At 40.8% G+C, this 27,582-nt stretch overlaps 2 protein-coding genes, 1 long non-coding RNA gene and 1 pseudogene across 4 annotated transcripts in view; 2 read left to right on the top strand and 2 right to left on the bottom strand.

Annotated features, from left to right (window-relative positions):
* Positions 1-27,582, top strand: part of LOC125278694 — a 368,525-nt pseudogene that overhangs the window by 31,712 nt on the left and 309,231 nt on the right.
* The window catches only part of LOC125246135, a 58,403-nt gene that overhangs the window by 15,905 nt on the left and 14,916 nt on the right, over positions 1-27,582 (bottom strand). Inside the window, exons 1-4 of one of the 2 annotated variants that reach the window (XM_048156998.1) lie at positions 6,613-6,789; positions 5,789-6,061; positions 5,421-5,708; positions 5,064-5,348 (exon numbers count right to left, since the gene is read on the bottom strand). In XM_048156998.1, the coding sequence (XP_048012955.1) occupies positions 5,064-5,348; positions 5,421-5,708; positions 5,789-6,061; positions 6,613-6,691 (925 nt within the window). In that variant the 5' untranslated portion in view covers positions 6,692-6,789. Of the gene's footprint in view, positions 1-5,063; positions 5,349-5,420; positions 5,709-5,788; positions 6,062-6,612; positions 6,790-27,582 lie in introns of those variants that run through there. The other variant, XM_048156991.1, reaches the window with a different exon arrangement.
* On the bottom strand, positions 10,597-26,086 carry LOC125246988 (H-2 class I histocompatibility antigen, Q10 alpha chain-like). The gene is made up of 8 exons (XM_048158155.1): positions 25,844-26,086; positions 25,598-25,732; positions 17,226-17,498; positions 16,601-16,882; positions 16,238-16,519; positions 14,416-14,541; positions 13,927-13,998; positions 10,597-11,525 (listed from the first exon to the last, which is right to left on the bottom strand). The coding sequence occupies exons 1-8, from the start codon at positions 25,977-25,979 to the stop codon at positions 11,479-11,481; spliced, it is 1,353 nt and encodes a 450-aa protein (XP_048014112.1). The 5' UTR covers positions 25,980-26,086; the 3' UTR covers positions 10,597-11,478.
* LOC125249076 lies at positions 24,573-25,210 on the top strand. Its single transcript, XR_007180488.1, has 2 exons — positions 24,573-24,862; positions 25,136-25,210. It is a non-coding gene; the product is annotated as an uncharacterized LOC125249076 (long non-coding RNA).

Raw genomic sequence — 27,582 nt, forward strand, 5'->3', positions numbered from 1 at the left:
CACTCCCGCGCTGCCCGAACTCCGCAGCACCGCGATCCCCCTCAGCAGCGAGGGCTCTCCGACAGCATGTCCCTCCTTCCTCCCGGGTTTCGGCACCAATGTAACACAGTTCGTATGTACGGGAAGAAGGAGGCGGGAACCGGCGAACGTTCAACAAAACTTTAATTCAAAATAAACAAAGAACAAAACGAAAGTACTGCCGGCAGACGTCCACACAAACATAATAAAACATAACATAAAGTCCAGGCCTGGTCCTCTCTCGTCCTTCACTGTCGTCGCTCCTCCTTTTATGCCTCCGGAGCTCCTCCATGAGAGACTCGAGGCCGGCGCGCCTCGCAGGTGATGCTCATTATCACTCGCGTCACTGGCCTCGCACCGTTCCCTCATCGTTCTCGCCTGCCCTGCTCGTCACAGTATCCCTGTCTGGGATGAAGAAAAGCCTTAACATTTCCAGGCACAAATTCGAGGCACAATGTAGATACTGACGGGGCTTGAATGTCTCCAATTCTCTTGAGAGACGAAATCATAAGAAGGAACACTGTCTTAAGTGTTAAAAACTTTTCTGGCACATCTTCGATGGGCTCAAAGGGCACCATAGAAAGGCCTTGTAATACAACGGCCAAATCATACTCTCATGCGAACTGCAGATCTGAGCCTCAAAGTGCCACGAAGGAAACGAGATATAAGTGGGTGTCTCCCCAGAGATACTCCACTGAAAGGAGCGTGGTAAGCAGCTAAGGCCGCCATGTACACCTTTAGTGTGGAGGGGGATCTGAGACCCGTCGAGGAGGGATACCAGATCCGAGAACCATACTCGGGCCAGCAAGAATGGGGCTACTAATAGCAGACAGGCCCCGTCCCATCGTACTCTCTCCAGAACTCCCGAGAGCAGCGCAATCGAGGGAAATGCATCCAGCGGTAGCCTCGGCCATGGCTGTACCATAGCATCCAGCCCAAGAGGTGCTGGGATTGACATCGAGAACCACAGTGGACAGTGAGTCATCTCTGGAGACACAAACAGATCCACTTGGGCTTCTCCCATAAGAGCTTCACTATGTCTGGATGAAGTCTCCATTCCCCGGGCCTCAGCCCCTGCCTCAACAGGATGTCTGCTCCCACATTCAGGTACCCTGGGATGTATACTGCTCTGAGGGAGAGCAGTTTCCCCTCAGACCACAGGAGGATCTGATCTGCCAGCTTGTATAGCAGGCGTGATCTCAAACCCCCCTGATGATTTACATATGAGACCACCAATGTGTTGTGTGATCGCACAAACAAATGATGATCTCTGAGGTCTAGAAGAAAATATTTCAGAGCTAGAAATACCGGCATCATCTACAGGCAGTTTATGTGCCACGAAAGATGATGGTCCTGCCAAAGACCTTGAGTCGAGCGACCACTCATTATTGCCCCCAGCCCATGAGGGATGCATCTGTCGTTAGCATGACGCGACGACTGAGAGCCCCCAGCACAGGTCCCTGGGACAGAAACCAAGGTAAGCATCACTGCGTGACTCTGATCATACAAAAAAAATCCCTCTCTGTGAGAACCCCTTGGTTTTGAGCCACCACTGTAGTGGTCTCATGTTCAGCAGGCCAAAAGGTATCACGTTGGATGCTGCTGCCATAAGACCTAACAGTCTCTGGAACTGTTTGACAGTGAGTGACTGGCCTAGCTTTATGTCTGAGGCAGTTGATAGAATTGATGTTATGCACGGCGGAGATAGACGGGCATGCATAATCATAAAATCCCATACCACGCCTAGATAAGTGGTTCTGCTGGAAAAAGAATACTTTTCTTTGCATTTAGTCTCAACCCCAACCTTCTCATCTGAGCGAGAACAACATCTCGATGTTGAACTGCCATCTGCTCGGACTGAGCCAGAATCAACCAATCGTCTATGTAGTTTAGAATGCGGATGCCCTGCATACGCAAGGGTGTCAGAGCCGCATCTACACATTTGGTGAAGGTGCGGGGTGACAACGCTAGGCCGAAAGGAAGAACCCTGTATTGGTAAGCTTCTCCCCCGAAAGCAAACATTAGGAACTTCCTGTGTTGCAGAAGGATTGATACATGAAAGTATGCGTTCTTTAGATCTATCATGACAAACCAGTCCTCGGATCTGATTTGTGACACGATGTGTTTGACTGTCAGCATTTTGAACTTGAGCTTTGCTACTGTTCGGTTCAACTGAAGTAGATCTAAAATTGAACGCAGCCTCTCGAGGCTGGTCTCTGGTGGAATATGGGCAGCCAGCACAGTGCCCTGAAGCGGAGCCCCGGCAGGGAACAACTGAACTGACTGCAGAGGAAGCGCGGCACCCTCGGGTGACACGCGAGGAACTATTGTGCCCCGGCATTTTGGCGGGGTTGGCAGAGCACCTCCCTGAGGGCACCGAAGACATACGGGCACCGTTAAGAGAGGTGAACACCATTTGTCTCTGGAGGGAACCACCCTCAGGATCCTGATCCTGTTTCTTTGCCAAAGCCCTCTTAGCTGCAATGACAGCCCTCAGATCTGTCTTGCCCTTCGAGGGCTTCGGCTGAGAGCATTTCCCCGCCTCCCAACTCCTTGGAGGGGGAGCACGGGTAGCAACTCTCTGCTTCTGTTGTTGTCTGTGGTGGTGCGAGGAGCTCGTACTCGGCTTCGGCTGCTCCCGCCCAGCAGCCAAAGGGACTTGGGTACAGCGAGGAAGAAACTGCATAGCAGCAGCCTGCTTCCTCGCCTCCTGAAAACTCTCGGTAACAGTAGTGATAGCGTTACTGAAGAGGCCAGACGGATTCAGTGGGGCATCCAAGAGGAACGTGACGCTATCACTAATGTCACTGAGAGGTTTCAGGAGGCGAGGAAGCAGGCTGCTGCCTGACCTGCTGCCGAGTACCCTTTTTACTAGCGCTGAGGTAGTCTTTAGTGGCTTAGTGCCTCCGAATCGACACACAGGATGCAGAGGTGAAGGCAGAGATAAGGCTGGGCCCGACTCTAACCCCGCTGCTACATCCATCTGCGAACCCCAAGACATGAGATGCCATCCTGCCTCAGCAGAAGCGGGGCCCGAGTCTTGGGGAGTGCGAACCGAGCCAAAGGGGCTCGAAGAAGGCTCGGCGGGAGCGTAGCGTCCTCATAGGCAACTGCTCACAATGCACACAGGCAGCCCCCTCGAGAGCTGCCTGGGCATGCTGCACTCCCAAACAGACAACACAAATATCATGCGCATCCCCACACATAATAAAATGAGGGCAGGGATGAACACACTTTCTAAACTGTTGCTGTTGCTCGCTCTCCATGATACCAAACAAATTAATGATGGTAGATAGACAACACTAAATAGGACAGACAAGATACACGTAGCACTTGCTGAAGACACAGTAGCTGAATGTGAGTGTTTTTGGGCCAGCTTTATAGTTCCTGGTCAGTGACATCACCCGCCTATGATGTACCGTCTCCTGATTGGACAGATTTCATACATGCTTCATGACAACATCACACAGAGGCATTCCCATAGTGACTATGCAGCGCGAGTTGCCTTGAAAGGGACAGATCTTTCTGAAGATGAAAATACCTATTTGCTGCTCAACACTGGCTTTTTATATAGCTGCCCTTTTAAATACAATACATTTTTTTGACAGGAACTTTAATTAATAAGCCTTTATCTGACCGAGATCTGCTGTGCTCTAAATCACTCACAAAATCTTATGATAATTTGATTAATCTCCATTCAGTTTTCACACAATATTAGTTGTTTTCATGCATTTTGCACAACATTGCACCATTTCATGCTTTTCATCTTCAGAAACTGTTTTATAAGTGATGGGTTTTGGTCTAAAATCAAGAATGTCACATAGCTTAACTGCCACAATGTAAGAGTAGAATGTACAATTACAAATTAATAATAATCATAAGTGGGGGTGAGTTGAGCCACTGGCACAACTTAACCCAGGCCCTTTGGCACAAATCACCCCGGACCGACAAGTTTGAAAAACTGCATGATGTTAGCTCTTAACTGCTGGATCATGCTAAACTGTATAGACTCATTGTGTAGCCTGCTAAAGCACTAAAACATGTGTGAAATGTTTTCAAACTTGTCTATAATTGTTCAGACGCTACAGTCAAATAACCTTGATCATAAACATTTTACTTTGAAAGGAAAAAAACTGTTTTTTGAGCTAAAATGTGCTTTCCTCTCATGCCATGTGTCTCTCTTTGGAGGATGAGTAAAATGGATGGCTTTTCAAAATGATGTGGTCACATGACCAATTTCTTCTATGGTTTTCCAGAAACAATGAGTAGAACTACATCCCCCCTGGCACAAATCACCCCACTCTCCCCTATATAATTTTTAACAAACCATTTTGTATGTGTTTTGGCTGCTCATTTACACAACAACTGTGTTTTATGGGCCTGAAAATGCAAGCTTTTGAAAACGAAACCTTTTCATTAAAAAATGTCATAAAAAAAAATTCATTAAAATGTTGACTTCATTCACATGTGTATTATATGTTCAGTCTATAGGTGCGTAATGTTTCTTGACATAGTGACATTGCCATCTACTGGTCTGGCATGAATAATACAGTGTTTTTAGTCATTTTTGCAGATCTTTGTGAATGGGGATCGTTTTGACATGTACGTGAAAAACACAAAGACAACAGCGAAAGTGACCCATCCAAGTTAGCGCACAAACATTAGCAGTTTCTTGCTCAAAGGCACCTCAATCTTTTCCTGCTGGTATTGAGAATCGAACCCACAACCTTCAGGTTACTTGTCTGACTCTCTTAACCCAGGGCTGTCCAAACTCGGCCCTGGAGGGCCACTATCCTGTTTAGCTCTAACTTCCCTCAACACACCTGCCTGGAAGTTTCTAAGACCTTGATTAGATGGTTCAGGTGTGTTTAAGTGGGGTTGGAGCTAAACTTTGCAGGACAGTGGCCCTTCAGGAGCAAGATTGGACACCCCTGCTCTAACCATTATTCCACGACTGCCCCAAAGTTTGTCTTGACAGCAGTGGGATAAAAACTTCACGTTTATAGTACACTGTTGTCATGTAAACGTACCCTATGTTTGCATACCTAATTTGGCGATAACTGGTTCTTTGATGCTCTTGTGAGAAACAAAACAATCATATTCATCTTTTTCCTCCTTCTTGATCTCCACACTCTTCCTCATCTGGAAGGATCCATCATGGTTTGGTCTGATTCCTGTGGATTCAATCTCATCTTCAGGCAGAGATGTGCGATATTTCCTAATGCTCATCATCACGTCTTTGGGGTAGAAGCCAGTTGTCAGACAGGTGAGTTTCAGCTTGGTTTCATCATTGGTATTCTTCTTTTCAATCACATAAACATTTGGAGGATCTGAAAACACAGAATCAGTTCATCAATCAGTTTCATCAGCTGCAGATAATCTACAAACACACATTTACTCACAGCTGTTTCTGAGCTTCTCATCTCCATATCCTCTGAATTTGTTGAGCCAGTCCACACACTCTTTCTCCAGGTATCCTTTGGTGTATTGGTTTAGGATCGGCACATTGTCCCATTTTCTCTTGGTTGGTATGGCTGCAACAACTGGAGCGACCCATTGAGACTTGTTAATATCAAAAGACAAGAAGTCCTCTCCATCATAGCCATACTCATCAATGCCTTTGGAAAACTTCACTTCATCTCCCTGCTGCTCAACTTCACAACCGTGTCTCCACTGAAGAACATGGAGATCTGAAACAGAGAAGAGTCAAAATGTTTGTTGTGTCTTAATAAAAATCATGTGCAGGTTAAACTATATGAATGTTTCTCACCTGATTCACTATGATTCACACGGTTCATCAGAATATTGATGTTCACATTAAACCACTGTTCTTTACTCTTTCTGGACTGAGTGCCTCTTTCCCAGTAATCCTCCTGCATTTTCTCTTTCATCCAGGACTGTTTGGGAATCTTTCTATTTTCTTTACTATTGTAATAGTCGATCTGTGTGTCGTCCAGCAGACCCATAGCACTGAATTCATAGATGCCCGGCTGATCCACAGGTTTAGACAAGGCTGTGTAAATGTAATACAGCGAGTGTCTCTCTGCAATCAAGAGGGATAAAATATGCACAACATCATGTGGGTGAAGCTCATAAAACACAATCTCAAAACATTTCCGCTACAGATACATCTAAATAGAATCATCTTATAATCTTTTATTTATTATAACTTTAGTCAAAATTCTAAATCTGACTCTCAACAAGATCTTACTGGATAATCAGAAACTATATTTTTTTCGGTTTATTTTGTCATAATTTCCTATAATCTTATTCTTTTGATAAATTAATTTGATGCTGCTAAAACATAATCTTGTTAAATCTGTAAGCTAATATTTCCGTCACATATCATAAATATAACGGTGTTGTTGACAAATAGGCCGCTGTCGTGTTAATATTAGTTTTATTAGCTGTCGAAAACTCGCATATATTTAATTATTTCAGTATATTTATAGTTTTGTGTTTCATATACGATGGTAGCATGCATTTGTAATAAAATTTCATTTGTCATTACAAAGATAGCCTATTTAAATCACGACGCGTACTTTTTACTTTCACTTTTGTTCACTGATAAACGCAGAAACTTTAAATCTTTACCTGCTTGAACTGAAGGCAAAGTCCCGTCAAGAAGAAAAACACAAAGCAGAGCGACGATCATCGCGACACTCCTGTCCATGATTGAAACGCCTTAAGTGAATTTTTATATCGTTGAATACAAAAACTGTCAACAACAACAACAACAACAAAAAAAAACTATAGGCTATATTTCCTATAGAAAATAGCGGATGATGATTTGACCAATGAGAAAACAGAACGATGACATCATCCGTATCTGGACAAAATAAGCATATCTCATGTACAATATATAGCTACAATTCTTCCTCAAACTAATTATAGCTATATATAGACATTGGGTTTAGTTAATAGTGGTTTTAATTAATGTTTGATTTAATATAGGATTCTGTGATCGACAGTGTCAAAAGCAGCACCGAGATCGAGTACCAGCACTGATAATTTGCCTTTAAGCGAATATCATTTATTATACAGTCTATGGTTGTAATGCGGTCAGAAACCAGATTGAAAACTGTCAAAGTGTCCATTTGATCTTATATTGTTCAGCTGATTGAACACAACTTTTTTCATTGATCTCTTGCCTATGAAAGGAAGATTTGAGATGTGCTAATGAGCCGCACCATCATTTGAAAACCCAGAAATGGTACAAAATATAGCCTATTTTTTATATAAAATATAGCCATTGTATTAAGATGAAAGAAATTAAGTAAACATTTGAGAATTTCCAGGATAACTTAAACCAGTGGGTGCATAAACGTGGGTCAGGAAGACCCAAGGCCCAAAATAACAAACAAAACGGGTAATAAACAAAAGTATCCAAAATAACTTCCCTCAAAGTATCAAAACAAAATACAACAAATTACCCTTACTACACTAACAAAACAGAGCGAACTTAATTTCAAAAGAAAAGGGCAGGTCAACCCTACAGAACACCGTTACTGCAAAGCAAAGAAAAGATATAACAGAATCAAAAATAATGCACAATATGTAATGATGGTCTAGCAGCTGGAGAGGGGAGAGGAGACAGGAGAAGTGCAACCGGCCCAAAGTCGCAACAGCTCCACGGCAGGAAATGGAGGAGATGGTTTTAAACCCTCATTCAATAGTCGTAATCCAATCCCGGCAGAGAGAGGTGGAACCATCCCGCGACGGATTGTGCGATATCCTGCTTGACACCAGCTAACCAAAGAGAACACACACACATACATACAGAAATAACAACACTATAACTCCCCTCCAATGAGAAGATAAACATGAAGCCAGCCTGACCTGGCCATCATCTATGTATCTTTTGGAGCTCCTCTTTAAGCAAATGAGTCTCCTGAAGGAATACTGGGATTCAAGCTGTTTAATCCTCATCATCACTTGCTTAAGGTTAACTTTTTTTAATCATACCCCTTACATTCCGAGAGGTACATTTAAACTTCTTTATATGAAAGATTTTATTTCAACTTAAGGCAGATTGTACTGCATAACAAGAGTTTATATAAGAAATAGTCGTCCGATGTGGAAGTTAATAAAAAAATCTGCTAAAATAAAGAGGTAGTATACAAAATATTAAAACAAATTAACAGCTCATGAACACCCCCCATTAACTGTTCAGCCTGACAACCTTCTCCATCGGGCACCGCGATGCGACCACAAAGGGCACTTTGCGATCAAAGGGGCAGGGGCTTAAGCCTTTATATCATAACAATAGAGAACTTATTTATTTCTGTGTGATTCATTTATTACAGAAACTGGGCTAAGTAAAAGGTGGGAAATATATGATGACTCCTCCTCCCTGATCAGAGTGCTGAAGTGGTTTACACCATTAAAGAACTGCCATTCTGTGGAGCAATCCCCAACAGTGACCTTGCTGAAAAGAGAAAGACTGGTGAAAGTGACGTGGCGTTTGGCAAAGTATGTGGTGTCCCATACTCAGAATTTGTGCTCTGGATTTCACTCATCCAAGTACTGTTAGTACATCTAAGATTTCACTGCAGCTGAGTACGCTTTACTAACTAAAGCAGATGGTGTTCTAAGTGGCTTAGTGGGTAACTTCGGGGCTTTTAGGGAAGATGCAGACTCAGGGGAGAGAGAGCTCGCAAGCGTTTCTTCCACCTGAGGCATTTCCCCTTAACCGTGCCTTTTCAGCCCTACTATATTGCTATAATTAGATATTTGAGGACTGAACACCCAATAGGAAGCGGGTTTATTCTACGACCTCGACACCTCAGTGTGGAGATCGGGAAAGAAAGGCAAGCCCCAGTGTGGAGTTTGTGACCTAGACTGTAAGAAGCGTTTGTCTAATAGACTGGACTGACGAGCTTCTTGTTTTTCGGACTGGCCAGCTGATGTTTAATTTTTGTCACAACATCCACAAGCTCCTCAGATGTGAGGTGTGAGGTGTGTGTGAGGTGGCGAGTCCTCAACATCACAAGCATCGATACTGACAACATCTAATTCCTCAGAACTAGATCACTGCAGCACCGGAGCTTCGCAAGGGGTGGAAGAAATCGCAGAGTGTGCTTCCACCTCCTGAAATGAAGCGCTGGATCCTGCAGGTAAAGGCAGAGAAAGGGCGGTGCCCATCTCTAACCCCTCTGCAAGATCCATCTGTGAACCCCACGACGTGAGCCTTCACTGTGCCTCAGCATCAGCAGGACCTGAGCCAAAGGGAACGTGAGCCAAAGCGTCTTCCTCAAAAAGCGCCCGGCGGAGCAGATGCTCGCAGCCATGACCCTCGAGGGCTGCCTGGGCATGCTCCGCTCGTGCTTGTGTGTTTCCCCACCCGTGATGTAACGAGGGCAGGTAGTAACACACAGTCTAAACTGTTGCTTGTTCGCCATAGTTGTCTAAATATATAATATATGTAATACAGAGAGATAGACAACAGCAAATAAGACACACGGTTTCACAGAGAGCGCTTACTGAAAACAAAGAAGCTAACTCTGTTTGGCTCAGGTGTGCTTTATAGTTATAGTCACCCGCCTATGATGTTCCATTATGCCATTGGACTGATTTCACACGTGCTTCACAACGCAGCGCGAGTTCCCTTGAAAGGGAACCGTATCGAACTGCAGCACGTGCTTTTAATAAACAGAACGATATCGTCCTTTTGTGTTGATGCTAAACCAAATTTGCCCATTGGCCTCTGTCCATCATGGCCTCCTAATCATCCACATTTACTGATTGGTGGAAAGGAGACAGAGTAATGAAACCAATAAGCTGGTGTGTGGTGGGCGTTCTGGTGCAAAATGGCTGCCGTTGCATCGTCCAGGTGGATGCTGCACATTGGTGGTGGTTGAGGAGATTCCCCCTTCATTGTGTAAAGCACTTTGAGGACCCAGAAACCACTTTATAAGGCCCCGTCAACACAGAGACGTGTTTTTGTGAATACGCACAAATTTTGTATCAGATAGGCGTTTCGTCCACACGGATCTGGCATTTTCGGAAGGTGAAACTGCTATTTTTTGAAACCGGGTCCCAGAGTGGATAAATAAGTCTTTGCGTTTTCGTGTGGACAGCCTATCCGTATATTTTCTGAAACGATGATGTCATCACCCCACGTGTCGACCCTATTCAGACGCGCTAACAGCACAAAACGGCAACAACAACAGACACTAGTTGCTTGTGTTCGTGCTGCAGAAGATACTGAGCCAAAATAAAGCGTTATTTCTAATCTTTACTATAGTTTGTATACAGCGCCCAAAGTTTATGCACATGCTCCAAGTCTTATTCTCTGTTTTAAGTGCATCTCTGTGTCAGAATTGCAGCACCACACACTGGTCTGGTATGTATACTACATCGTTTTGAGTCGTTTTTAGTGGTTTTATGAGGGCGCACATATTTCTTGAGACAAGGAAAAAAAAAAAAGATTGGATAGGGTAAGCTCCGGCTTCGTGTGGACGTAAATTAAACAAATTGTGAATTGTGATGTGAATGTGCCTTAACAACAGAAAACTGGTTGCAAAAAAGATTGTGTTTTAACCAATAAGAAAATGAGCAGAAGTGGAACAGCAAAGAGTGATTTATTGATTTTAAAATAACAAAATTAGTAAAGAAACTTTACTACTCAATAAACAATTACAATAATTAATGGTTTAATTAATTAATTTTCTTGATAAACAATTCTCTGGTTAAGTAATAGAGGTAGGTAGTCTGTATGTCCTATTTTTTATGTTCTTTAAACATTCACAAATAAGACAGGTAGTGTGTTTTATCAGATTTCTGTTTTCAATCAAATAAGTGCAAAACCATTTCAAGTTAAATTATTGATTAGCAGACATTCATAACAAGTCAGAAACAATACCCATACATGAAAAGCCATACCATACAGTACTTTAAAACACTGAGTGAAACCATACAAAATATATTTTTGCCTTATAAAGGTGTAAGCAGTATAACACAAACTAAATAAATAAGATTCTAAATGTATGAGACAGACATCCATTGACACCGTTAATCCATTCCCTGCACATATATACATTAAGTCAGTGTGAAAGAACAAACAAAAAATCAATCAAGTAAAATCATCAGTACATTAAAATAGTTCACAGTGTAAGACATTCAAGAATATATATTATATAAGACGATTTCTAATTTTTCATAGAGCAGACAAGATCATTATTTTATCACAGCAAATGTGTCCAGTCTGAGAGGTAGAAATAGTCAATGTCTGGAAAACACATAAAATATTTTTCTTTCACATCAATCACTCAATCGCTTAAGCAAAGTGTTTCAAGACATCCAGATAAAATATGAGACAGAAACAAGGAATAAATATAATTCACCTGTTCATAAGTAAACTCTCCAAAATATAATTATTATCATTATATTTATAGCATTAACAAATACCACAAATCTTCCATTTGGACTCTTCCTGTCTTTGTATCAGAGGTCGTCTTGTTATATAAGTGGTTCTGCAGACACAGCTGACAGTCTGTTTCTGGAGACTTCACAATGAAACACACATAAAGAGTTATGTTATATAATTCATTATTGTGATAAGTTAAAGGTGGTAAAGAGGATGTTTTGTTTTATACATTTTTGCAATATTACTTGAAACTGTCTTTACTAAGTGATAAAAGACTATTTATTAGGTGCACTGAAAGGAATATTATTAATATACATCATCTGTGCACGAGGTAGGGCCTTAAAAACATCAGCCAATCGTTTACGCGATCATCGCGTAAACGATTGGCCCTCTGGCTTGTCAATCACTGCCATGACGTTCCTTGTGAGAGACGCGCGGCTGCGCGCTCTAGTAAATTTCCACACTACATGCGCCGCATGCAATGTTTTTGTCAGGAGACAGGAGTAACAACTGCAGATTATGAGGTGAGTCCGACATAATGAATCCACTAAGTGTGTGCGCGGCTTAACGATTGTAAGGCCGATTATGAATGTAAATTGATACTTATGACTGATCGCGCTCAAACGCGTCCAGTCAGTCGCTTTCAGTCTGCGATTACAGTCGGTGTTCAAATTCCATGTGAAAGTATATAAATCTGCTTCAGGAGCAGGAAACTATCGCTGTATGTTGAGCATAGTCAGAATGTTTTAGCTAGTCGTAAAATGTGTATCATTTCAAACGCTCATTTCAAAAACTCAGTCAACGAAAACATCCTCTATACCACCTTTAAATATTACAACAACTGATGATTCCAGGTGAGCAGTACATCTAAAACACAAGCATTTGTATTTTTCAAACTTTTGCAGTTCATCCATAATGCTAGTCACACAGTCCCTACTAGTTTAAACCTCTAATTCCCAAATAAGTCTAAAGTAATGACCTCCGTGAAGTTGGCACCCCCAAAATGATGTCATTCGTTTGTGCCACAAAAACAAACGATTGTGCAGGTTTGGTGTTTGAGATATTGAGCATTATTTTTTTGTTAAAATGAACACTATCTGAAGAGTTTGGTTCCAAACTGCAATAACTCCATTTTGATTATTTTGAGTAAAAAGGTGTTTTCTTTACCAAGTAAGTGGCAAGATGAAAACCCCTATTTTCTGTTTCAAACTTTCAGATAGCATCTTTTGGATATAAAAACATTAAAAATTCAAATCTACATTTTGATTTTAAAAAGTTTATTATAAAAACGTATTATTTTTTTTCCCAAAATGCAATAAATCCATGACACTTTTTTTTTTTTCAAAATACAATTAATTTGTCAATATAAAAGTTATTTTTCAAATTGAAAATACACAACAAAGTAAGTTGATTCACATATATGACAGAGTCTAAACTTTGCCAATATTTATCTTATATTCAGCCATTTTACTAAAAATACATTCAACCGTCGCTCCCAAAATGGTCATCTTGTTAATGTTATAAATTATTTGTCATTACCAATTAAAGAGTATCTGGCGCCACCGCACGGTTAAATAAACACACTTTTTTTCTGCGTACATTGGTATTAAAAATGGGTTTTAAAAAAGGCTTTAATGTTTACAGTGCGTGGAATGGTGCGCTGTGATTGGTTGAGAGCGGATATATCACATTCTGCAGAAAAAGGAGACTGGCGTTTGTCGCGTTTTGGGAAGAAAGGGAGAAAACATGACAGAATAACACGACGGATATCGCATTTTGCGCAAAACTAATAAATGACTTTTCAATACCGACCAGATACAATACTGATTTTGGCAGAAACTCAATTTTTTGAAAATGGCGTTTATCGCGTTTTGGAATCAAACTCTTCATCTATTTCCCCTCTTTAGTAATAAATATAATTCATGAGCTGTGACGTCACTCTCCACCCCACTGTCTAGAGCGATTTGAACGACTTGGGGTGGAGAGTTACATTACTGTTCATAAAATATTTTTTCTTAATATTTAAGAAGAGGTCTTAGTTACAATGTTTGTTTTAATGGCACAAACTAGCACAAATTGAGCACAAACCAACAACGCCGGTTTCGTGCGATTTAGACTAAGTGGGGTGGGAAAGTGACATCACAGATCCCGAATTATATTTGTTATATCTATCAAAGGAAAACAGTTACAGTGTTTGTTTTAACGGCACCGGTTTTAAGCGATTTGAACGACATGGGGTGGTGAATGACGTCACACAACCAAAAAAATAATGCTCAATATCTCGAACACCAAACCAGCACGAACGTTCGTTTTTGCGGGAAACAAATTAACACAAATGTAGCACAAATGAATGACATAGTTTTGGGGATTATTTCGTTTTATTGGGTGCCAACTTCACGGAGGTAATGTCCTGAACCCCAAATGGTTAATTCAGAAAATGTTGCAATCTTAAATTTAGTTGGAGCAAAACTCTGCAGAACTGTGGCCACCCCTGATCTATACTGTACATTTGAGTGATTGGATTTTGGGATTACTCGTACCATCTTGTGGAGGGACACCAGCCTGATGCAAATCGACTTCATCAGGTTCTCGTATGTTTCTCCTTCCGAAAACTAAACAGCATGACAGATATAGTAATTTTTGAAAATTCTTTACACTGTAGATTGATTGTAGTGTAAAAATAACAGTTATTCAAAATAATTCTGATCATACATATTAAGCATATTTTAGTTGAGTAATATGAAATGCTCATGAGAAGGACACAACACTATAGAAATTTCAGAATTAAGGTATGACCATCAGACCATGGAATGCTCCGTGGGTCAACAGGGTCACAATGAGCAGGTAATTTTGATATTTCTGTGTCGCATCATTCTCACGGGCATTTCATCATTTTGACTTCTTCAGTGTCAGTTAAATCTATTTTTTGGCTCATTTTACTTGTAGAAAATAAACTGAATTATTATTTCTTTATAACACAAAACTGAAAACAAGAATGTGTGGATCATCATTAATCAGTCAATACTCACCAATTATCCTTTTCTTCTTTAAGACAAAAACAACTACCAGCACAAGCACACCTACAATCACTGCTCCAATCACTACTCCAAACAATCCAAAAACAGAGTCTGGAAGGCAGTCCTTGCATGTTCCATCTATACACATGCAAATAGATGAAAAATAGTATTAGTTAAGGATATCACAAACAAAAACAAAAACAAACAAAAAAAAAAAAAAAAAAATGGGGAAAATGGAAATATCACAATTGTTTTATTTCAATATAAGGTGATATTTCTCTCTCTATGTGTAATAGGGTGGCACGATTATGACAAATCATAATTGTTAATTATTCCCTTGAAATTGTAATTGTGATTATTAATTACAGTTATCACAATTTACATTAAATGATGTATTGAATAGCTTCATGGCATTGTTTGAAGCAACTGCATGCCATATTTTTTGTATAGATTTTTTTAATTGTTTTTCTAAAGCATTAAACCTCAAATGTCAACTATATATTGGTTTGGTTTCTTCTTTAAATAATAATAAGTAAGTTAACTTACGCATGGTATAGTAATAGTGGCTTTTGTCACCAGTGTGTTTCCCAGAGAACTAATGTTCCCCTAGGGCCTGAAGTGACGTAAACTGCGCTTGTTGCTGTTACTTTTATTTTGACGGCGCTGAGAAGAGTTCGGACAGATCCTGAGCACACAGTGCTTGCATTCTCCGTCTTCATTAGTTTACGATCTGTTTAAAGGTCCCGTTTTTCGTGGTTTTTTGAAGCTTTGATTGTGTTTATAGTGTGCAATATAACATGTGTTCATGTTTCGCGTGTATAAAAACACAGTATTTTTCACATAATTTACTTATCTGTATACCGCTGTTTCCACTGTCATAAAAACGGGCTGATGACTTCCTTGTTCTATGAAGTCCCTCCTTCAGAAATACGTAACGAGTTCTGATTGTGCCAGCGGTTCCTCATGAAAATAGAAGATCATGAAAATAACAGCGTTTCGACGACATGGCGACAAACACACTCTACAAACGCAACTCTTGTGTATTCCTGTGGGCGGAGGTTAGTCAAAAAACTGTTTTAGTGACTTCATTAAAGAAGGAAGTAGAGGGATGTAGTCCAAACTGGCCGTTCGATGTAGGCGACTTCTGTTAAATAAAATATCTCGCTTGGCATTGAACTTTGAGCTTTAAAATTTTACAGATTTTATTTATACTCTAACAACAACATTACACACTAACTAAAGTTTGAAACATGGGATCACGAAGAACGGGACCTTTAACAGTCCTGTCTAATACGTTATCAGATACAACTGATATACAAAGGAGACAGTAGACAGTATGTGAAAAAGTATTAGCTTTTGTCGTGTGTGGTTGGCGCCCAATGTCGCTAGCTTAGCAGAAATACATAATCATGTTTCTCTTGGTCTGCTTAAAGTCGCACTGGATTTTCTCCTTAACGTATGTTTCCGACGTCCATCTATCACTGTTTCCCATGTTTGTAGAGTTAGTTTGTGGAGTAAATATAGGCTGTGTACACGGCTTTTTAAAAAAGACAGGTGCTAGTGTTTCGCGTGCATTCAACATATCAGCGTACACCTACGTCACTGGTAGCTCCTTTTATGCTGGGTAAGACCATTTACACTCTGAAGTAGTCGTGATTTGCCTCTCACAACGTAACATGCTCTAAACACACCTCTTAAACACGCAGAATAATGTAAGTGGATATTTTTCCTTGTAATCACGCCTTTGAACGATGAAATCGTGGCATCTGTAATCGTAATTGCGATTAGAAATTCAATTAATTGTGCAGCCCTAATGTCTAACTGCTTTAATTACCCCATTTGGTGATAACTGGTTCTTTGAGGGTTCCGTGGGACACAAAACAATCATAATCTGCTCTTTCATCCTCCTTGATCTCCACGCTTTTCATATCCTGGAACGTTTCATCCTGGTTTGGTCTGACTCCTGTGGATTCAATCTCATCTTCAGGCAGAGATGTGCGATATTTCCTAATGATCATCATCACGTCTTTGGGGTAGAAGCCAGTGGCCAGACAGGTGAGTTTCAGCTTGGTTTTATCTTCGGTAGACTTTGCAAACACATGAACGTCTGGAGGAGCTGAAAACACAGGAATCAGTTCATCAGTCTGTATCATCTCTGTATCAGCTGCAGATAATCTACAAACACACATTTACTCACAGCCATTTCTGAGCTTCTCGTCTCCATATACTCTGAATCTTTTGAGCCAGTCCACACACTCTTTCTCCAGGTATCCTTTGGTGTATTGGTTTAGGATCGGCACACTGTCCCATTTTCTCTTGGTTGGTAGAGCTGCTTCAAATGGAGCGACCCATTGACACTCTTTATCATCAAAAGACAAGAAGTTTTCTCCATCATAGCTGTACTCATCAATGCCTCTGGAAAACTTCACTTCATCTCCCTCAGCTTCACAACCAACTCTCCACTGAAGAACATGAAGATCTGAAATGGACACAAATCAAAATGAAAGCTTGTTTAAAACAGAATAAAAATAAAAAAGGAAATTGTGACTTTTTATTTCAAAATTCACACTTTTTCAATTTCAAGTATACATCTCACAATTCTGATATTTTTTTTCTCAGTCTTGTTGGATATAAACTGGAAATTGTGAGCTATCAAGTCAAATTCTCAGGAAAAAATAAGCTCACAAGTCTCACATTTTCTTGCAATTGTGAGTTTATAGCACACAATTCTGACTTGCAAGTTGCAAATCACAATTATCTTATTATTTTTTATTCTGTGAAACAGGCTTGTTTAGAAATCAAATGATCATGTGCATATGCACCTGATTCACTTTGGCTCATTCGCTTCATCAGAATGTTGATATTTTTATGAAACCACTCTTCTTTGCTCTTTCTGGACTCAGTGCCTTTTTCCCAGTAATCCTCCTTCATTTTCTCTTTCATCCACTGTTGTTTGGGAATCCTTCTCTTGTCTTTACTATTGTAATAGTCGATTGGTCTGTCATCCAGCAGACCCATAGCACTGAATTCATAGATGCCCGGCAGATCCACAGGTTTAGACAAACAAGTGTAAATGTAATACAGCGAGTGTTTCTCTGCAATGAAGATGGATTAAACATGCATAAATAGTGGTGTGGGAAGTAGGGGTTTTCACACAACAGTAAATACAACAAAGAGTTTTGTTTAGTTATGTTTATCATTTTTTTTTTATTATTTAATATTAAACAAGCTAGCCTATTCAATTATAAAATCGGCACAAAAAAAAACTGCTTTCTCTTTCTGAAAGAGAAAGCAGTTAAAACCACAAAACACTCAGACATTTATAGAAAATAAAAATAATCTTATAATCTATAAAGATTATCCTTCTGGAAATTACTATTTTTCATATTATTTTGTAAATATTTGCATTTAGTATAGGGATGTATTTGTTTTGATATATTTGAGGCTGCTGACAAATGATGACCTTATTGAACCTATGTAGTGATGGGAAACCAAGGCTTTCTGAAGCGTTTAAAGGGATAGTTCACCCAAAAATGAAAATTTGATGTTTATCTGCTTACCCCCAGTGCATCCAAGATGTAGTTGACTTTGTTTCTTTAGTAGAACACAAATTATGATTTTTAACTGCAACCGCTGCTGTCTGTCAGTCAAATTATGACTTGGGTAAAGTTGGTTTTATATTCGCACATTCGGACTTCTGATAAATTCAGACTTTCCAATAAATGTGCAATAAATTAATGTTTGCGAAATTTTAAGCAGCGACATGATATTGACAACCAACGATTGTCAACTTACAACATTTTTCACAGTCGATCAAAATAGGCAAGTATTGTTTTAATGGAATATTTACTTGTGAATGTCCACTGAATGTCCAATGTAGTGTGATTAACAAGGCTATTGAATACGGATGTCCGAATGTGCGAATATAAAACCAACTTTACCCAAGTCAAATTATGGCAGTGGATGGGGACACAATCTATAAGATTGAATAAACCTTGCTTAGACAAATCCAAATTAAACCCTGCAGCTCGTGACGACACATTTATGTCCTAAGACACGAAAAGATCGGTTTGTGCGAGAAACCGAACAGTATTTATATAATTTTTTTACCTCTAATACACCACTATGTCCAACTCCGTTCAGCATCAGTTAGTGATGTCTGATCGCGCTCTGACAACGGCAGTGATGTCTGACACCCATTGAAGTATATGCGCAAGACATTACTGTCATTGTCAGAGCGCGATCAGACATCACTAACTGATGCTGAACGGAGTTGGACATAGTGGTGTATTAGAGGTAAAAAATTATATAAATACTGTTCGGTTTCTCGCACAAACCGATCTTTTCGTGTCTTAGGACATAAATGTGTCGTCACGAGCCGCAGGGTTTAATTTGGATTTGTCTAAGCAAGTTTAATTTACTCTTATAGCAGAAGTCCCCATCCACTCCCATTATTTGACTGACAGATGGCAGCGGTTGCAGTTAAAAATCATCATTTGTGTTCTACTGAAGAAAAAATGTCACTTACATCTCGGATGCATTGGATGTAAGCATATAAACATCAAATTTTCATTTTTGGGTGAACTATCCCTTTAAGGCATTCATCAAATTGTGCCGAAAAACGATTCATTACTCAGAGCTTTTAATGCAGTGCGCATTAGCGACATCTGGTGGTCAGACTTATTTTCTTCACCATATCTAAATCATGGCGGAGCAGATCTAGGGTTTGAAAAAGCACTGTCGGTGCGTTCCAAACGAATATATGTCGCCCCTTCAAAGGGCACTTCAGAGTGAAAATAATCATGGCCGCCATATTGAAGGGTTGTTCCAAACCCTGAAGTGCTCAAAACTGGCCACTTCAAAGGGCCCTTCGGAATGAAGGATTTCGAAGGGTAGTACAACTGATGGACACTTTGGGTCCCCATGATCCTTTGCACAGGGAAGTTGTTTGACATCAGAGAATGGGTACAGGGAGTTTGATTTTACATATATGTATGTATATGTATACATATGTATATGTTTTATTTTACCAGTTGTGGAATCCAAACATTCAACCATCTGAGGTAAAGTAGTTAGTCTACTTTATTGAGTATTTCCATTTTATGCAACTGTACACATTTATTAATAGTAAATTAATACATTTAAGATCATCATGTTTGCAGCGAACAATATATTTTAGACCTAGTGGAGTAAAAGTAATAATATATATGTTCTAAATTCCCTGTAAGAGTATACGGGAAGGACTTTTGTCATGAAACATCTTATAGTGTATTTCCACTGGGTGGCGCTAGTTTCCGCTATTGTGTTTTTACTTTCACTTTTGCCAGCCGTTTGCTCCGCCATTTCTTCAGGTGTTAATGTGCGTGATTGAATGTAAGTTTATTATTTAATTATACAAATTATAAGTGATACATGTTTATTATGTTGTTGTGTTTAAATATTCAGTTTGTGCAACTGTAGCGGACCCCGTCCGAATGATGGTCAAACTTTACTGCTGAGTTTCTTGAAGCTTTATTAAACATTAAACAACGATGAAATGGCCTTTAAACTTCAGAAATCACCGTAAGAGCTGAACAAAGTACAAAAAATACGTATTAATGTCTTATCCATATTTCTCCTTTCACATCATTTTCTGCACACACAATGAATCACACAAAATACTCAATATAACTAACAGCATACAAATATACACACCTTGTGCCTTTTCGGGGGGTGCTTTATAAATTGGAAAACCTTAAAAGCTAAGATGAACCATAACAATGAGCGCGCTCTCCCGTTCAATGCTGTTGGAATCCTTTTTCACTCCGAAGACAGCAAAAGCCGTCAAAATAAGAGTCCCCATTTTTTACGACAGATAGTGCAGACTTAATACATAATTAAACCCACTAAAATATCAAAAATAAAGTACAAAAACAAATTAGAAGTTAAATTACAATAAGGTCTGTTACAGCAACCGAATTTTACATTGTGCACTATGTTATAATATGAGAGCTATATACAGTGATTCACGTGCATATGTTCACTGCTGTTAATCCCCTCTCTGTGACATTGGTACATGCATAACTTGTCAGTAGTGTGTTACTGTTTGTTTATGTAACTTAATGTTATTGGACATACACTGATGTATATTTTTATTTTGTTCATTTCAGAAAGACCACATTTAATACCTTGTACGTACAAGTCATAAATGTGAGGAATGCACGCTAAAGAAACCTTGCAGAGAATGTGGTAATATACACCTCAGTGTGCTGCATTCCATTGCCAAAGATGGTCCCAACCTTGTGCTACTTACGACGTCTGGAGATCGAGCATATCTGACTTCCCCTAGCTCAACAGGACGTGTTTACCTGAAAGTCGTCCCAGTGCTGCTGTGGAAAGGCAAAAGATCTGTACCAACATATGCTATCCTGGATGACGGGGCCCAGCGGAGTATTGTTCTTCCAGCAGCAGTTCAGCAGCTAGGACTTGTGGGTAGGGAAGAGCATATGGCCCTTCGCACCATCTGACATGATGTCACTGAGTTAAAGGGACAGTCAATCGATCTGCTACTTTCCACACAGTCAAGTCCAAAGGAGAAGTACAGCCTCACAAATGTGTTTACTGCTCCTCTCCTTACGTTAACTGACCAAACGTATCCCATCCAGAGGCTCCAGCGATGCTATTACCATCTCAGAGGGATTCCTCTTCCAGCCTCTGATAAGGTGCAGCCCCTTCTCCTAATTGGTTCTGACTACCCAAACCTGATCAGAGCCAAGGAGCCCATCAGACTAGGGCCAGCTGGTGGACCGGCAGCTGTTCGTACGCAGCTCGGTTGGGTTCTCCAGGGACCAGATGGACTTCTGCCACATCAGGTACCTTCACCACAGTGCTTATTCACTTCCCTTACTCCAATTCGCGATCCTGTTTACCAACATGTTGAGCGACTGTGGCAACTGGATGTCCTCCCATACCACAGTGAAAAGCTGGTAACACGATCAAAACAGGATCAAGCAGCTGTGAATATGCTGGAGACCAGAACACGACGTGTGGAAGTTAATGGCATCTTGCGTTACGCTACTCCACTCCTTCGTGCACTGGATGCCCCAACTTTGAGAGGAACCAAAGAGTCAGTTTTGTCCAGCCTCAGAAACACTGAGAGGCATCTCAGCAAAGACACAGAAAAGGCAAAGATGTATGAAGCTGAGATACAGAAACTCCTTGATTCAGGGTATGTTGTCAAGATACCCCTGGAGAATCTTCAGCCCATTGAGGAGTCATGGTTCATACCACATCACCTCGTACACCACAATGGCAAGGATCGGCTGGTTTTTAATTGCTCCTTTGTGCATCTAGGTGTTTCCCTTAATCAGCAGCTGCTTCCTGGTCCCAGCCTCAGTGCCTCATTGTTGGGAGTTCTCCTTCGGTTTCGGCAGTATGCGGTTGCCATCAGTGGTGACATACGTGGTATGTTTCACCAGGTGAGACTCCTACCCGAAGACAAACCCCTGTTGAGGTTTATTTGGAGGAACATGCGTAGGGAGGATCCACCTGACATTTACGAGTGGCAAGTCTTGCCCTTTGGGACGACCTGCAGTCCCTGCTGCGCCACCTTTGCTCTACAGAGACATGTGCGCAGCCAACAGCCCGGAAATGAAGAAGTGCTGCAGTCCATAGAGCGGAGTTTTTATGTAGACAATTGTCTGCAGAGTTTCGCCACTGCTATGGAAGCTAAGCAACTGATCGACAAGATGAGACCTCTACTAGCCTCAGGGGGCTTTGAAATAAGACAGTGGGCTTCTAATGTACCTTCAGTCATTCAGCACTTACCTTCCACAGCTCGCTCAGAGAGCATTGAACTGTGGTTGCAGCAGTATAATTTGGATCCCCTGGAACCAGCTCTGGGCTTGGTGTGGCACTGTCTAGAAGACCATGTGGGCTTCCGGAATCGTGAAATGATAAAGCACCCCCCAACAATGAGACACATTTATAAGGTCTTGGCATCACAATATGACCCCCTGGGGTTTATCATCCCCTTTACCACACGGGCCAAGATTCTTGTCCAGAAGCTCTGGGCCAAACCAAGGAATTGGGATGATCCAAACCTTCCCACAGACTTGCTAGAGAAATGGAATAGGTGGGAGGAGGAGTTGCCCGACCTCAGTAAGATCAAGCTTCCCAGATGCTACATCCCTTCCAACTTTGATGTGGAGACATCAAAATTTAATTTGCATGTGTTCGGTGATGCATCGGAAGTGGCCTATGGATCGGTGGCTTACCTCCTTATTGAGCAGCATGGGAAGATCCACACCTCCTTTGTTATGGCCCGCTCTAGGGTAGCCCCCAAACGGCAGCTGTCAATGCCACGTCTCGAACTTTGCGCGGCTCTGACCAGTGCCCAGCTTGCCAATTTCCTCAGTCAGGAACTGACCATCGCCATAGAGAAGGTGACATTATGGACTGACTCTACTACTGTCCTGACATGGATACAGTCAGAGTCTTGTAAATATAAAGTTTTTGTTGGGACAAGAGTGGCGGAAATCCAAGAGTTGACCGAGCTTCACTCATGGAGGTATGTAGATTCCTCCAATAACCCGGCGGATGATATCACCAGAGGGAGGAAACTTACAGAGCTGGCAAACCCAGGTAGATGGAGTCAGGGTCCAAAATTCCTTTGTGAACCACCAGATCACTGGCCAGTCACGCCCTTGTTAGAAGCCCAAGATGACATATCAGAGAAAAGGAAAGCTGTCTTCTGTGGTCTGGTTGGGAATGGGGATCAAAGTTCTGGGATTCCTGATGCATCCCAGTATACTTCCTGGAGAGACTTGGTAAATGCTACTTACCAGTTTCTTCACGGGGCAGCTACCCAAACCATGAGCACACAACACCCTGACTACCAGAGTGCGGAAGTACTCATATTGAGTCAATGTCAGGAGGAGACCTTCCCAGAGGAGCTTAGAGCCCTGAAGTCAGCGAAACCTGTGCCTGTTTCCAGTCGTCTGAACACACTTGCACCAGAGTTGGATTCCACACTGAGATTGATCCGTGTGGGAGGAAGACTGCGGAAACTGGATGACTTAAGTCAAATTGAGATCCACCCAGTGGTTTTAGACCCGCACCATAAAGTAACTAAACTTCTTATAAAGCACTTTGATGAACGCCTTCTCCACCCAGGACCTGACAGGGTTTTCGCCGAACTCCGTCGCCATTACTGGATCCTGAGAGGCAGACAAGCGGTAAGGCAACATCAGAGAGAGTGTGTAGAATGCCAAAAGTGGAGAGCCAAGCCGACTGTGCCTATCATGGCTGACTTACCTTTAGCTCGTCTGCGACTATACCAACCGCCTTTTTTCTCAACTGGAGTTGACTGCTTTGGGCCCTTCATTGTGAAGATTGGCCGTCGCACTGAAAAACGATGGGGAGTCATCTTCAAGTGCTTGACGACCAGATGCATTCACCTTGACCTCCTCAATAGCATTGATACCGATGCATTTTTGTTGGCACTTAGACGGTTTATAGCTCGCAGAGGAACCCCATCCGAAATTTTCTCGGATCAGGGGACCAATTTCCGAGGAGCTGCAACTGAATTACGGGAAGCCTTCAAAGTAATGGAACCCAAACTGCAAGAGTTGTTGGCTAACTATCAGATCAACTTTAGGATGAATCCTCCCGCCGCACCACACTTCGGAGGTGCATGGGAAAGGGAGATCAGATCAGTAAAGTCTGCCCTGCAGGTAGTTGTTGGTAGCCAGTCGGTTCCAGAGGAAGTACTACGCACAGTACTGATCGAAGTCGAGGGCATCCTTAACAGCAAGCCATTGGGATATGTCTCATCCGATGTGGCAGACATAGACCCAGTTACCCCTAACATGCTGCTCATGGGGCGGCGAGACGCCTCACTCCCCCAGGTAATCTACACTCCTGAACCGCTATCCAAGCATCGCTGGCGTCACTCTCAAACCATTGTGGATCACTTCTGGTCATACTACACCCGGCATTACCTCCCAAGCCTTCAGACTCGCCAGAAGTGGCAGCGAGAAACCCAAGATTTAACTGAGAATATGGTAGTGATGATTATGGATCCGCAGCTTCCTAGAGCCCATTGGCCAACTGGCCAGGTAGTCAAGTTGATACCCAGTGCTGATGGACACATTAGATCAGCTCAAATCAAGGTCAGTGATCGCTTATACATACGACCTGTGGCCAAACTCGTCAGACTTCCAGCACTTCCGGATGGAGGTGACGCTGACCCCAAGGACTAGGGAATTTATTCTCACACATATTAGCTATGCTAATCTGGGGGCGGCTGTTCTAAATTCCCTGTAAGAGTATACGGGAAGGACTTTTGTCATGAAACATCTTATAGTGTATTTCCACTGGGTGGCGCTAGTTTTCGCTATTCCGCTATTGTGTTTTTACTTTCACTTTTGCCAGCCGTTTGCTCCGCCATTTCTTCAGGTGTTAATGTGCGTGATTGAATGTAAGTTTATTATTTAATTATACAAATTATAAGTGATACATGTTTATTATGTTGTTGTGTTTAAATATTCAGTTTGTGCAACCGAATTTTACATTGTGCACTATGTTATAATATGAGAGCTATATACAGTGATTCACGTGCATATGTTCACTGCTGTTAATCCCCTCTGTGACATTGGTACATGCATAACTTGTCAGTAGTGTTACTGTTTGTTTATGTAACTTAATGTTATTGGACATACACTGATGTATATTTTTATTTTGTTCATTTCAGAAAGACCACATTTAATACCTTGCACATAACTGAATGATGCCAAATATGCAAACAAATATAAAGAGTTGAACTGTTCCATGTCTCCTGTCACGCTTCTTACCGGAGCCCCGTAGTGGATGAGCATTCACCTACCTATATTATTAGTTATAGTTCTTTTCAATATAGGTCTAATTGAATATATATATATATATATATATATATATATATATATATATCATAACAAAAACATAAAGAACATTAAGCAGATTACATAAATAGCCTACATGAATAACATCAATAAATAGATTCTACATAATTAACATGCATGCACACACACACATCAATTTTGTAATAGTTACAGTTAAATATAAAAAGGGGGGAGAAAGAAAAAGATAACTGAAGGATTGCATTATGATGGGATAAAAGCCAATAGAAAGTTATACAAAAACTTTCTATTGTGTTTAATTCGATGCTTATTTGTACCTGACAACTGACGTCGTTTTTCCTGAGACCTGAAGCCTTTCAGTCTGAGGTGCGATGCCGTTTTGTCCAATGACTGAATCATTTTAGTCTGAGGCATTAAGCCTTTTCGTTGTATGACTGAGGTGTGAGAATGTCCTAAAATGGACAGATTTGTAATCAAACTTAAATTGTTTTTGATTAAGAAGTGTAAACGTGTAACTTACTTTCACTTTTCGTTCTGACTCATAGTAAATGTTAATCATTTACCTGCCTGAATTGACGGCAAAGTCCAATAAAGAAGAAAAACAGAAAGCAGAGTGAAGATTGTCCCGAAACGGGTGGCCATGACTGAAAAGCCATGCGTGAATTTTATGTGTATTCTCTGATGTGTATTCTTCAACATCCGAACGCAAAAACAGGAACAACAGAATGAAGTTTTTACCAACAAGAAAAGCTTGTTTCTCAGGCTGGACCAGCCTTAATGCGCATGTGCAGACATAAGCACGCGTTTGACAACACTGACCATTTCCATAGCAAAAATAGGCTATCCCAGCTAACAGTGTTGGTTCTGGGAACGTAAAAAATTGAAGAACGTGTTTTAAAAGGTATGATGTTCCTCAAACGTTCTTTCAACATTTTTTTTATCAATTCAACATGGTGATAAACATTCAAAGAGCATGAAAATGTCCAGTTTCCTTAATGTTAATAGAAGATCATTTAAAGGTTAGTATGATGTTCCTGAAACATTCAAACTCCTGTGAACAAGCACTCAAAAACAGAGAAATAAGAACACACACTACTTTCTTCAGCCACAGCCTTAGATGAACTGAAGATAAAAGACATTAAATCTCTGAAGATCTGATTAAAGAACTCCACAAACAGCGTTACCAGCTTCACTTATTACAAACCCTACTGACTTTATTTCTGTCAATCATCTGCAGCAGTACTTGAGAGGTTTATGTTTGATAGAATGATACTAAACTTTACATTACCTTCTATTAACACAGACATTTTCATGATTCAAAATTAACATTTTTTTAATGTTAAAATTTTTCGTTTGCAGAACCAAAACTTTTGGAGAACCCTTTTATATTAAAAAATACAAGATGTTTGTAAATAGCAGATGCTTTCCAGATTAAGTGATCTTTAACAGATATCTTGCAGATGTAGGCTATGTGAAGCAATCACCCTAATACTAAGTGAACAGAATGTGAAGTTGCATGGTGGAATCACGCCTCCATCTTAGGATCACCCACTGCTAATGATATGAAATTAATACCGATACCTGCTTACCTTTTGTTTCCACTTTTAAATTAAATATTTGCATTCTTTATTGGGAAATTTCCTTTTTAAGGCAACACAGGTTAGCTCATAGGGAATCAGCGGGAGTAAAAAATAAAATATAAATTGTATTGAAGATTAAAGATTTTACAAAAAGCACAGACACAGGAAAAACAATGACTAAACCAAAAAATTAAAGAAGAAATAAGAAATATAAAAATTGGTTAAACAGTTTAAAGGTGCTAAAGAGGATGTTTTGTTTTATACATTTTTGCAATATTACTTGAAACTGTCTTTACTAACTGATAAAAGGCTATTTATTAGGTGCACTGAAAGGAATAATATTAATATACATCATCTGTGCACGAGGTAGGGCCTTAAAAACATCAGCCAATCGCGTAAACGATTGGCCCTCGGGCTTGTCAATCACTGCCATGACGTTCCTTGTGAGAGACGAGCGCGGCTGCTCGCTCCAGTAACTTTCCACACTCCACAGGCGCCGCATGCAATGTTTTTGTCAGGAGACAGGAGTAACAACTGCAGATTATGAGTTACCTGCGGTGAGTCCGACATAATGAATCCACTAACACGACACAGCGAATGCCGGTGGTAAACACTCGTGTTTCAATACTCGTGCACGAGTTTTGGGAGGCGTTCCTTTGAAATTCCTTTTGAAAAACTCAGTAACAGTCTTTGGTTTCCCAGTCAACGAAAAAATCCTCTCT

Source organism: Megalobrama amblycephala, linkage group LG1, assembly GCF_018812025.1.
Source record: "Megalobrama amblycephala isolate DHTTF-2021 linkage group LG1, ASM1881202v1, whole genome shotgun sequence".
Classification (NCBI taxonomy): Eukaryota; Metazoa; Chordata; class Actinopteri; order Cypriniformes; family Xenocyprididae; genus Megalobrama; species Megalobrama amblycephala.